Below are 13,742 nucleotides of genomic sequence, written 5' to 3' on the forward strand. Positions count from 1 at the left end.
GTGTACCAAATTCCAATCACATGAAATGGGTGAGGGGGCCAACAATCCCTAAGACAAGGGGTGGAAGAGTCAACATGAACTCCATCAAAGAAAATTGTGATGTGGGGGGCGGGCGTAGGTAAGTGGTTGGGGAAGGCGGGGGACTGGGGCTAAGAAGGAGAAGGTAAGAATAGCATGGTCTGTAAGAGGAACGGGGGTGATATATAAGTTTTGGATGTAGGAGGATCTAATTAGTAAGGACATAGTCCACCAAGCTCACTTCCCACTGTGACAAAAACATGTAAAATATCCAAATCTTTAGTAGGGGAGATTTTTCAAAAGCAACAGATCATGGGAGTTCCTAAGATGTAGGCCTTATTACCCACCATTTTGTGGGTGATATCCCTAGGAGAATATTTTATCTCCAAGATGGTCCTTAGTCAATAACCAACAACCCCTAACAACCACCGACTAGCTCCTTGTGCCATTTCTCTACCACCTGAGCCAGCCATGTGGTCCCTCACCCATCTACCATAATCGTACGTTTGAAGGTCAGCCTCCTGAACCTAAAGGCATGCATTGTCATTTGGTAATTGAGTATTGTAGTTTGCTTATCATGGACACTTCTGGGCATGGATTAATGGGGGGATTTGGCAAAAAGAATGGGCTAGGTCTTTGCTCTTGTCCCCTAGTCCCCTTTGGATGATTAACCTTGAATTCTAGTCCCCTGGGATCTCTTTACTAACCATTTGGCTTTAGCGATGGTATTTCACGGGAAACCCTGATTTTGGTTGCATGGTCCTGCTCCCTCATCCACATATATTACCCCCCTTTCCACTCATTATTACCCCATTCATCATTTCTCCCATCTGAGTCCACATTCCTCCACTGGGTCCACAAAGGGCTAGCTCTCCCCTTCCCCTTGTCCACACCTTGGGTCAGGTTTGGAATGATACCCCAGAGGTTGATGCAGCTAAAAAGAAAAGCAAAAGCAACAAAATTGGCCACATTAAACAGGAAAACATACCACAAAATGCAAAAGATGGTTGGGACAAACACATTTGGCACATGGACAAAAGTCAATACATGAGCTCTACCCCATCATCATGGCCATCACCCTAGTTCCTTCAGGTTCTATGAGCCTCCTTTCATCATATAGGAACCCATGATTGTACCAACCCCTGGTGGTCACTGAACCGCCCTACCTTAAAGGGAGGTATCCACTGGTATATCTCACACATCATGCTCTTACCCCTTGAGCCCCAAACAATTAATTGAAGAAAAATCATAAAAAGGTAAAAGGCATATAAAGAAGGGTGGAAAAATCAAGCTCAGGTCACCTCATGTACCACGATTTCTCCCTCCTATACATTATATACCCAAGTGTGGGATTCCCTTCTACTAGTTACCCTTGTACCCCAGCATGTAGCCGAGGGTTACCCCTTCTCATCCCCTACTCCATTCACCTCTTTATCACATACCACCACCTTTTAAAGGATGTACCTTGGAAATATTATCCCCTTTCGAAGTAGAAACCACCTAATAAGATAATTGGTTAACCCCATTTGGAGTTTCAAGACATCAACACATGCTAAAGTCCATTATGGAAGGCCAGGCCATTATGAAGTCCCCACTTGTGGTCCATGGTTTGTAAACTTATTTACTCGATTTCCTTGATGACTTGTTATACTGGAAGGTTAAGGGACGCACTGGATCTTATGAAAGATTACAAGTGGTCTCCAACTTGGGTTTGGTCTCCCTATACAGGGTCCTCACCCTCCAGAGGGCTACATCGGCACATGTAGGGTGTGTGTTGAGAGCCATGGGCCCCCATAGCAGTAGAAATCACTCCATGGATCTCTAGAGATGTTCAGAGATTGGCTCGAGATGCACCTATTGGACGAGGAAGACGCACCTAGTTCACCTTTGCCCAACCAGCCCCACAGATGTACCATGCACTTGGCAGCTGACCCAAGACTTGTAGGATGATGTGGCATCACCTACACCATCATTTGAGCCCTTACAGATGGTCTACAGGAATCTTCGACTCATTTGGAGACCCATGAGGTTATTATTGTGCCCCCACACCCACTGGGAGCACCACAGGTTTATTGTTTGGAGAACAAGGGGCCACCCCCTTGTCCATCACTTTTGAGGGTCCTATTCTTCATTATGGCACCTATGGACCTCATCAGGCCTCTTGGAGGGCCCTATGACATGTATTGTTTATCATTTGACCTCTTGAGAGGCTTATTATTTCATTTATGAGCTAGTTTGGTGGGCTTGTCACCAAAAGTTAGGTTATTAGCACATTATTTTATTTTGGGGCTTATGTAGGCCTAAGAGACTAATTCGAACTCCTAATTAGTGTATAAATACAAGTGAGATGAGTTCATTTTCTCATCATCACTTTGGATTGGATTACTCCTCTTTAGAGAATTTCGCACTTTTTCTGGGATGAAGAATTGGAGCATGGATGAATTTTGATGTTTGGATTGGAGTATTTTATCTTGGAGCTTCTTTATTGTCAAATTCTTGATAGTTGGATATGTTATATTACATGCAAGGAGGCAGTTCATATAGATACGTTCCAGCCGATTGAGCATGAGGCTAAAGTCATGCAAGAGGAGCATGAGGATACACCTAGTGTGACGCAAGAGTCACCCCTGTTGGAGTTTCCCTTAATAGCCCTAGTAGACAGATTGGATGAGGTAGTTGAGCACACATCCATTGATAAGGTATCCATTGATGAGGCATGCTGGTCTATTACAGAGCTTCAGAACGGAAGCCACCTACAACTGATTGATGAGCATGTCTCGCATGTCGGGTTGTCTATGGAGGAGCGGTTGGAGGCTCATGTCGAGCCCATGATGGAGTAGGATGTGCAACCATCGCTCGGTCTAGCCATTGGTGAGGGGCAGCTTAGAGACCACATGTTGGGATTCCAGCACAGTTCGCTTCAGAGGCGCACTAACAGGATCTACAGTGTTATTAGCCCACCCCTACGCATTGGATTGAGAAAGGCGGAGTTGTCTAGACATACCAAAGGGGATAACCAAGTTAGCAGCACTATTGGGTCACATTTGCCCATTGGAGAGAGGGAGACAGAGCTACCTAGACAGATCTCATGTGTTGACCTCGATAGCGAGATGAGACGATCGAAGTTGCTCAAGGTGCAACATCCGCATGTCAGGGTTATTCTATGTGCGGGAGTTCGTGCATTCAATCCCTCTCTTAGGGTTGGATGGCGAGAGATTCTAAGCTAGTATCCGATGGAGTGGACTGGACTCATGGAGATGGTCATAGTCTGGAGTAAAGCTCAATGGGAGCTCTTAGACACCGAGGGCACTGGAGGCCCAAGTTGGCATTGGGATCCAGGTGGAGCTCCCTATCCGATATCATACATGCGGGATAGCTATAGCATTGATGAGGTAGTCGACCCGGTGACTAAGCACATACATTCCCTAGGGAAATTCGAATTGGCATTAGCGGACAGGCAGTTTGTGAGCAGGATCCATGGATTGTATTGGCATGTTGGTTGCGCATGGAGTTGCAAGAACATTAGCATTCTATGGCAGGAGCTGGTGGGAGGAGGTGGCATGCGTAGGCCACCGAACCTGGCATTGTATGGAGATGATGTTCTCCCATTGGGGTATTGGGAGCGGGAGTCATCGAGGATCAACACAACAGAGATATCCCCTCTAGCAGTTGTGGAGTTAGGCCGCTCAGGTCTACCAAGGCAGGCGAGGAGGCGTAGATCACTTCCTAGCAGGTGTACTAGCAGCATGGTGGTTCCATGGGCACATATGGGATTCCCTATGGTACATGGGGACATGGCATTGAGCGTTGGTATCTAGGGGTGCATGGAGTTGTGCCACGGAGTTCAGTGTTATGCAAAGGAGTGTAGGGGTACATACTTGTGTGCAGCCGAGCAAGATGATCCACAACATGTTGTTAGAGTGTCGCCGCCATAGAGATATCCTGATGAGGGCATCAAGCACACCATTGGGTTTGGCACACTCATGTTTGGAGAGCGAGTTGATCACAGGGTTGACCGCGAGTTTCCATTTATCACTCTCCAGCATTGCACACTGACACAGGGGACTTAGATATTATCTCTTGATGCTCTCATCACGAGCAACAGGACCCATGAGGTTCATCTAAGATAGTTGGACAGGACACAGTGCATTGGGAGAGAGGCTTTCCAGTTGTGGCATATGGTCAAAACGCGAGTTGGTGGTAGTCCGATCTCCTGCAGAGGTAGCACTTGCACCACCCTTGAGCCCACACTCAAGGTGATACATGGTCCCCTTTTGGTGAGACATTTCGAGGTGTCTCTGGAGCATCTATAGCGATTAGTGGACCATGCTTACAGGCAAATGTTCAGACTCCGGGCAGCATTAGGGAGCACTTTTAGGAGGCAGAACGACAGATGAGGCAGAACGACAGATCCCACTGTGTGGTATGGTCGGCGCAAGGTTGTGTCGCACGCACTAGATTGGTTCGTGATGTATGGAGTTCATATATTGATTGCACGCAGGGACCTGAGACGTGGTACAAGTTGGTTCCATCAACTGTCAGGACTATGCCACAGTCGTTCTGGCTGTGGGATTCAGGGGTTTGGTTGGTCGATTGGACACTCTGCTTCGTGGTGAGTGGGATCAGGACGGGGGATGACCCAGCTCACCCTTGGTTTGACATGTGGGGGAGCGTTGAGGCCTTGATCGCATGGCAAGGTTGGTTTTCCTTGTTGTCACTACGGATCAAGGTGAGTGTTGGATGGGTAGGAGGTGACATCATGGAGGTGCTTGGTCCAGATGCGTTGGGACTCCATAGATGTTTTTCCATCAGGTCCCAGGAGAAGTGGATACAACTTGAGCATGAGGGGCAAACTGTCATGATCAAAGTTGCATAGCGACAGCATAGTGGCACCCTTTTTCGACTAGCGTGGGATCCAAGCATCATAGGACTCGGCAGTACAGCTACCCTTGGGGATGAGTTGATTTCTACATGGGAAGATCATTCAGATCTTCCATTAGGCTTTGGTGACTTGCAGATGGCATGGGGGACTTCATTAGCATGGTAGGTGGGCTAGCAGGATGATATCAGGAGAAGCTCACGTGAGCGAGACGCTATCTCTGCAGGGATTGGGTGGTATCTTCGAGAGTATACTCCTGGAGTGCATGGGATGGCCTACGTGGTAGGACAACTTCACGAGGAGTTGGGCATAATGCCACATTATCATGATCCCCTACTCATTGATGGTATACAGGGGACTTTTGGTACTTATACCAGGCAAGATAGTGAGTGGAGCGAGGGGAGCTTCAGGTGGGACAAGATGGCTTGGGATCTTGGTATTGAGGGATTCTTTCATGTTAGGACAATGCAGAGGTCAAGGACGAATCAGTGGCGCATCTTGGACCCTGGCACATTTTTGCAGTCACAACAGGGAGCAACAACTAGAGAGAGCGTTGTTCGGCATTTGCTTGAGGACAAGCAACGTTTTTGCGGGGAGGATTGTGATATTCTCACTTAGCAATATTGCTAAGGGAAATATCAATCTTGCCAAATTTTATCTTATTTAATGTTTGCACTTAGGAGATGTGGGTTCAGAGGTCCCACGTGAATTTTGGGATTAAGTGGGGGCACAAACATTAGGAAGGAAGGGAAATATTGCGACTCTAGTGGAGCGTGGGGGGCACCCCATGGAGAATTACGGCCCACATGTGGAAGACACTCTCATTCGAGCGAAGTTGGTGGGGAAAGTTGAGTTGGGCCCACATGGGCATCTTGGAGACTCTTTGATAAATAGAGCAAGAGGCACTCATTTTGGTCATTCATTCATCTATTCAAAAATTGTGTCTTTGACATAGCATGCTTGAGCTGAAGCCAAGTCTGCAGTGTTGTTTAGCACACAAGTGTCTTCGAGCGAAGATCTCAACTCTTGTTTCGGTGGACTTTGAGTGCCAACCCAAGGAGGGAATCCTACCTATACCAATTCGTTCTAGCAGCAAGGAGTGCGAGTTTGTGGAGAGGATTGGCAGCAACAGTACAGGGACTGCGCAGCGCTTGGAGGAGGCACGCTTGGAGGTTGTGGAGTGAAGGGAGTTAGGGGTTGAAACTTGAGGTGGAGTCCAGGGAAGTGTTGTGGGGGCTTTTCCAGCATTTTGGCAGAGCAGCAAACACAACATTTGCTACAGGTTACATCTTCTACTTATGGAGGAGGGCCAAGCATTTGGGGGTCAATTTTGGAGCGTCAAAACCACTGTTTTACAACCCGGCGGATTCAACTCGGAAACGGCCGAGTCATACCGAGCCAGCAACATTTTTTATGACCCGGCCAGCAACCCAGCTTGGTTGACCGAGTCATAGTTGACTCGGTCAACCCGGCCGGGTCAGTATTGACTCGGCCGAGTCAATGAAACGACGGCTGGGCAGCGTAAAACATGAATTTTATTCACTTTTTTTGTGATTTTTGGTAAAGTTAAAATTAGTTTATGGATTCCAAAGGGTTATGGTAAATTGTTAAGTGCTTTTGGGGTCCATTTCCCCCTCCCAAACCCTATTTAAGACAGCCAAATGCTCTCATTCACTCACAGCAGTCTTATGCATTTGAGTGAGAGTCTTCTTTGAGAATTAGTGAGCAGTTCTTGAGCTTGTTTTGGAGCAGCAGTGAGGAGTCTTGGAGGAGCATTGTAGCTAGAGTGAGGAGCTTCTAGGGCAGCCATTTGGAGCAGCATTGAGGAGCTGATTTTTGGAGCAAGCTTGAGGAGGCAGTTTGTGCCTGGAGGTATTTTTTTCCACCTCTACAAATCTGTTTTTGCTTAGTAAATTTTAGGTGCATATCAAGAAAGCTTAGAGAGTGTTTTTTGTCAAATAAATGAACATTGAATCAATTTTATTTTATTTTTTTTCATTTTCAGATTGTTTTCCTAGTCAAAAAATGGCACCTAGAGCAAAAGATCCTGCTTGGGCATATGTTGAAATGGTTGATAGTCAGATGTGTTGCAAGTTTTGCCATAGGAAAATTAAGGCAGGTCCTGGGGGGATTCATAGGCTGAAACAACACTTGGCAGGGATTAAAGGCCAAATTACCACATGTCCCTCTGATGAAATTGAGGAGATTAGAAAGAATTTGTTGGCCAGCTTTGAAAAATTTAAAGAAGATAAGGCTAGGCAACAAGAGATACAGGCTGAGATTGGGAGGAAGAGAGAGATACAAAGAATGATGGCTACCAACCCCCACTATGATTTTGAGGGTTCTTCCTCTATCCCTCAAACTGAGGCATCCAACCCTTTCGTTATGTTCCTCCCTCTTTTGGTTCTGTTCAAGATAAGGGAAAGGGTAGAATGAAGGGTGATGTGACTATCAAAAGTTATTTCACTCCCTCCTCTCCATCAGATGCACATGGTCCTGAAGTTAGTAAAGGTCAAATTCAGCCCACTTTAGATGACCATTGGAAGAAAGAATTGAGGGAGACTGCTTGTGACTACATAGCTAGATGGTGGTATGATGCTGATATCCCCTTTAATGCTGCTCGTTCACCATATTATGAGCCTATGTTTGATGCCATACATGCTGCTGGAAAAGGCTTCAAAGGCCCTACTATGCAAGAGCTAAGGGGGTTTCGTTTGCAGAAAGAAATTCAATCCATTAATGAGTATTTGCAAGAGTTCAGGGACTCATGGGCAAGAACAGGGTGTACCATCATGTCAGATGGATGGACTGATCAAAGAAACCGTACCATAATAAACTTTCTTGTCTTCTGCCCACAGGGAACCATGTTTTTAAAATCAGTTGATGCATCTGATAAGGTAAAAGATGGCCACTTGTTGTTTCAGCTATTGGATGAGGTTATTGAGGAGGTGGGGGTGGCTAATGTTGTTCAAATCATCACAGACAATGCCTCTAACTATGTTCTTGCTGGTAAACTGTTAGAGGAAAAACACAAGACCATCTTTTGGACCCCATGCGCTGCACATTGCATAGACCTCATGCTTGAGGATATTGGAAAACTAGATTGGGTCAGAAACATTGTAGATAATGCCAAAAGCATAACAAAATTTATCTACAATCATACACTGGTTTTGAGTCTCATGAGGAAACACACTGGAGGCAAGGATATTATTAGGCCTGCCATCACTAGATTTGCTGCACATTTTTTGACATTGCAATCTATGCTTTCCCAACATAGAAACTTGCAAAAGATGTTTTCCAGTGATGAATGGAATCAAACCAATTGGTCTAACAAACCAGAAGGCAGAGAATTGAAAAGGAAAGTCCATGATGAAACTTTTTGGAGAAAGGTAGCAGAGATTGTGAAGCTTGCTGAGCCACTAGTTAAGGTGTTGCGGTTGGTGGATGGGGAAAGGTTGGCTATGGGCTTCATTTATGAGGCTATGGATCAAGCAAAGGAGCAAATAAAGACAGCATACAAGGATAGAGTGGCAAAGTATGGGCCCATTTGGGCAATCATTGATGAAAGATGGAACAATCAACTCCATCGCCCTATACATGCAGCTGGGTATTTTTTGAACCCACGGTATCATTATAGAGCTAAGGAGTCAGGAGCTTTGAGGGGGGAGGTCAGAGATGGACTGGTTGATTGCATTGAACGCATGATCCCATCGGAGTCTGATCAGCTGCAGATGCATCAACAGGTCACATCCTTCAGCAATGCAACAGGTACCTTTGGGAAGAACCTAGCAAAGATTGCAAGAGAAGCAGATGAGCCAGGTAAACAAAAATTTCAATTTTCAATTTCTTAATGGTTTTACAGTTTTACTTTTTTTATTAAAGACTAAAGTTTGTTAAATCATTTATAATTTGAAAGTTAGATATAATTTGTAATTTTGTTGAGCTTCAGCCTTCATCTAACTCATAATTCATTACACTCCTATGTTTTTTGCAGCACAATGGTGGGAGGCCTTTGGTGGCTAGTGCCCTCAATTGCAAAAGTTTGCAATTCGTATTTTGAGTCAAACTTGCAGTGCATCTGGGTGTGAGCGCAATTGGTCTGTCTTTGAGAGGATTCACACAAAGAAGAGAAACCGTTTGGAGCAAAAACGGCTGAATGATCTAGTTTTTGTCCAATACAACCTTCGGCTCAGACGGAACCAATTGCTGAACAAAAGACCTGATTCAGATCCCATTGTGTTGGAAGACATTGATACAACATCAGATTGGGTAGTGGAGAGTCGTGCACCAGAGTTTGATCCTGATGAGGATCTTGATGAACTTGAACTGGGTCTGGAACATCAACTTCAGCCTGTTCAGTTGAATGCAGATCCCGATCCACCAGCCTCAGTCTCACAGCCAGCAAGGACTCCGAGGAGTAGGACTCCAGTTGTAGGTGCTTCCTTTGCTCAGCCACGACAGAAGCGCAGCCGCATATCTACTCTATCTCAGCTTGCATCTGCTGCACAGCGTGCTAGTGGTACTGGCACCACTTCTACAGTTGCAGTTGGAGACGATGATGATGAGGAGGAGGCATGGGGCCCCTTGTCTGACTCTGATGATGATGATGAGTCTGATCCAGAGATTGGTCGAGATGACCTTGGCTCCTCTGGCAGTAGCTACTAGCCAGTAGTACTAGTATTGGAGTCTGGTCAGCATCACAGTTTACTTTTGTTGTAGAGGCCATTTCTAGCCTCCTTGGTTATTTGTATTTTGTTTTGAGTCTTTGATCATGTATGACAGTTGACTATGTATTGCCATTGGGTACCATTTTGATATAATGGATTGGTTCATGAGCCTACTTTGATCATATGTTGTCTTCCATCTATATTATAATGCTGTGTGTTTGGAAACATGAATGAAAATCTTTAAAATTATGTTTAAAATATTTAAAATTATGTTTTTTTATAAAAAAAATAAATATTTAATGTATTTTTTACAACGACCGAGTCATTGAAATCGAGCCGGCCGAGTCATTACCGAGTCGGAGTCGGAGTCGGAGTCGATCCTCGGCCGAGTCGGAGTCGGAGTCGGAGTTGTAAAACATTGGTCAAAACTAGGACAAACCCTTTCTGGGTTTATTAAGAAGCCAAAATTAAATTGGCAGAATTTTCTAGGCAGATTTGAGGGGTCAAAAAGGGGCCCCAACTCAGCCAGCAGCTAGAGGAGCAAGGGAAAATTGGGTCGAAATTTCAAGGTCAACATTTGGCCAATTCCTTCGTGGGTTTTTGTGGATTATTGGTGGACAGCCCAGGGTTAATTTCCCGGAATTTTTTGAGCGTCCGAGGAGGCCCTAGAAGCAGTTCTTTGCAGCCCGCGGCATATTTTCTGGGTAGTTTCAGCGGAGAGCCAGGAGAGAGCAGCAACAGATTTGAGAGGGATTTCTAATTGTTCATTTGGGCTTAGCTAGCTTGCCTTGAGCAAGCCCCAGTGCACTCTTTCCAGCACCACATTGTACCATCTTATTTATTAATAAAATGGCTTAGATCAATGCAGTTCATGGAGATTTCCTGTTGTTAAATGTGCTGTAAATTTTTACATGTGTTTCTGATATGTTTGATTTGTTTAACATTGAATATTTCCATTAGGAACATTACAAAATTTCTCTCCTGTTTTCCCACACATGAGAACAATCTATCTTGCAAGAAGGGGCGAAACTTGCAGGTCTACAGGAAGGGCCAAAATTCTGATGCAGAAGGGCTGAAATTTGTGATTGGAGCATTTTGAAGAAAGTTGACTTTCGTTGACTTGAAGCAGACATTTGTCATCTTGGAAGGACTTTGTTGGGAGGCTGACTTGGTGGATTGGAGGAGGTCTATGTCTTGGTCAAGGGGTCTTGGTTATCTCATTTGATTTGGTTATTGAAGAAGAGGAGACTTTTTTTGGGTTTTCACATAGGAGAGGGGTTTTGCCCTGGCTGAGAGCCTACATCCTATGTCCTTGTTGCTTTGATCTTCATGTATTTATGTTTTGGTAGTTGCTTGACGATAAAAAGATAAAAGAAGATATAAAAGGAAGAAAATAAGAATACAAAGAAATCACAAATAATTATCAAGATAAGAAAATCTTTTTGCCTTTCTGATTTTCTAACAGTGTCTACATCATGCTAATGTATCTCTCTAAACAAGAGGATGTCAGAAGATCCAACCATGTTGCAAAGCATGCCCAAAGAAGAACAAAATGACTCGTTGAAATTCCAAAGGGCAATAAAAATGGTAAACGAAAACCGCCTATCATGACTAACACTCAAAGAGGGGGGAGGCAATCCCAGAGGATGACCCACTTCACCTCTTTCCTAGTTGTTGTAATATGTATCTTGGGCTGTCTGAACTCCGCCAATGAAGCTCTAGTGAGATCAACATCAAGAAAGATACTATATCAAATAGAGGCTAGTCATCTCTTTAGCTGAAAGGGCCATGAGCTAGTCCCTTACTATGTGAGACCTAAGGAAGAGAGTCAAGTTGACGCCCATCCAAGCGCACTCAATGTTAAGGTCCTTTAAGTACATAGTATCATTAAGGAAGTAACTTGTTGTACAGGATCCAGTGGAGCCTAGGGGGAGTCCAAGCACCTTTAAGGTTAAGTTCAATGTTTTGACAAAGGAATTTTTTGAGTATCATACCTTATACCACCTCCTCTACTTTGGCAAGCAAGGGGAGCTGCTCCCTTTTGCAGTGAAACTGCAAGAAAATAATTCAAAGAATAGGTGCTAGCTCAAAAATTATGGAGAGCAGACGTCAGATTGATAGCACTTCGCTAACTAACAAAAAAAAGATGAAGGGTTGAAATTATACTAAAAATAGAAAACCCTCTAAAAAATTACATGACAGTTATGGAACTAGGTATTTCTTTTCGTTAATTAGCCCTAATAATTAGAATAAAACATACTATAGAAAACCATAAAGAATGATTTTACTCTTGCATGAAGCCAGTTGTTACAGTAACATTCTGACCTCAAAGATAACACGTTTTAACTTATTTAACAAGTATGCAAGTAGTCTGCAGATCTTATTTACAGTTTCTCATGCTGTATGAAACGTGACACCATTAGATAAGGCACAGCTACATAGTTCTTATCGACCATCTGCAACAATTATACTCGTATACATTAAGCTATTTCATTCTAATGATCATTGAAGACTATTAGAGTTCAAGGGTCTTAGCAAATGTATAAAATAGCAAAATGCACCCTCTTTGGAAAGTCAATCAGAATAAAAGTTCACCATTTCTGTCCTGGCAGAACCCGAGGAATGAATTCATTATCAAACACATGACTGAATGGCCCATGACCAATATCATGAAGTAAACCTGCAATACAAGGAGCATACAATACAATGGATACTGAGAGGCTTTTATATGGGTAAGTAAATATAGCTCTTTGATACAAGTAATACAGTTTTAACATGACTAACACCTGCCAACTTCACTGTCGATATATCAAATCGGTCAATGTCCAGCTCTTTCCCCTGCAAGTATGAATCCAAACGTCAGTTTGGATGTAACTCCGCAACATCTACATGATATATTCACAAAATAAACTTATATATAGGTTCACCAAATTTTGTAAATCTTAATTACTTGGAACTGATGAATTCGTTGTATTGCTTCACCAGCAAGCCAGTAAACACCCAGAGAATGCTCAAAACGAGAATGCACTGCACCAGGATAGACCAGATTACACATACCTGGAAACAGCACCCACTCCAAAATTTGCAGAATTAATAATTATTCGATTGAAATTGTCTTTGGATACAATAATAAAGCTAGAAGAGATCTACTTAAGCATTGCCTTGAGACCTATACAGTGACTATTTATAGAGAAAGAACCTCATAGCATTGGTTGCACGCAAAATATTGGTTTTTAGGATGTTCACAACAAGATAAGGACAAATTAAAAAAATAGTATTAGAAGTACATATATATGATTACTTTCAAGATGCCATTTAATGGAACCTTAAGCTAAGAACCCCACCATTATTCAGTTTTTAACATTAAAAATCTGTTGATCCCACAACATGCCCATATGTGCATAGAAGCCACTTTGAAAATATTCCCTTCCAAACCCTTTATTGATCCAAAACAGATCTGTAATAAAGCACTGAATGGTTAACGGCTCAGCTCAATGTAAAACACTTGGAAAAACTAGAAATTTGGCTGTGGAAATGAAGCTTGTCACTACAGAAGTTGATGATGAGGTAGGAGGATACACTTGACAGTGTGAGGGGCTTCATATTAGTTCAACCAGCTATCACTTTGATGAGGCTCATCATTGGGTAAAATATATGGACCTTAATACACCTCCAAGCTTACTAAAATCAACTCTTCTCATAATTCTTTACATGTTTTTATTATATTTTGCTTAATGAGATGAGTAAAAGTAAGATATTATGTCTAGTGGTCTAATGTGCATTGATTGCAGGTTTTTGGGAGCAAATTATGGCTAATTAAGGTGCGGGAACTCGAATGAGACAAGAAGGAGAGATTATAGGAGATGGATCTTCCTCATTAAATCCTCACTCATTCGAAGATCCCTCAATCAAATCACACCAGCTTGGAGTTGCAGGCAGCTGAGTCATGAGGATCATTGGCAGCCAAGCCAGTGATAGTTAAGAACCAGTTAATTTTGAGATTGGGAGCCAAGCCTCCCTAGATTTAAGGAAGTCGTTGGCAACTTCAGTTGTATAAATAAGGAGGCCTAGAGCCTCATTGAGATTCGGATTTTTTATGCAACATAGCTAAGCACTTTCGAGTTGAAGGATTGTGACAAAACACTGTTATGTATTTTTTGATATGTTAATGAAAATGA

The 13,742-nt window shown here is 43.4% G+C and overlaps 1 protein-coding gene across 3 annotated transcripts in view; it reads right to left on the bottom strand.

Annotated features, from left to right (window-relative positions):
* LOC149222493 (uncharacterized) overlaps positions 1 to 13,742 on the bottom strand; it is a 297,411-nt gene that overhangs the window by 182,184 nt on the left and 101,485 nt on the right. For 2 of the 3 annotated variants that reach the window (XM_089385462.1, XM_089385461.1), the window contains exons 4-6: positions 12,515 to 12,621; positions 12,351 to 12,402; positions 12,160 to 12,277 (exon numbers count right to left, since the gene is read on the bottom strand). In XM_089385462.1, the coding sequence (XP_089241588.1) occupies positions 12,160 to 12,277; positions 12,351 to 12,402; positions 12,515 to 12,621 (277 nt within the window). The remainder of the gene's footprint in view (positions 1 to 12,159; positions 12,278 to 12,350; positions 12,403 to 12,514; positions 12,622 to 13,742) is intronic. The other variant, XM_089385463.1, reaches the window with a different exon arrangement.

This window comes from Pinus tabuliformis, chromosome Q (genome assembly GCF_031772625.1).
Source record: "Pinus tabuliformis cultivar Carrire ecotype Pingquan chromosome Q, CPIR1, whole genome shotgun sequence".
Lineage (NCBI taxonomy): Eukaryota > Viridiplantae > Streptophyta > Pinopsida > Pinales > Pinaceae > Pinus > Pinus tabuliformis.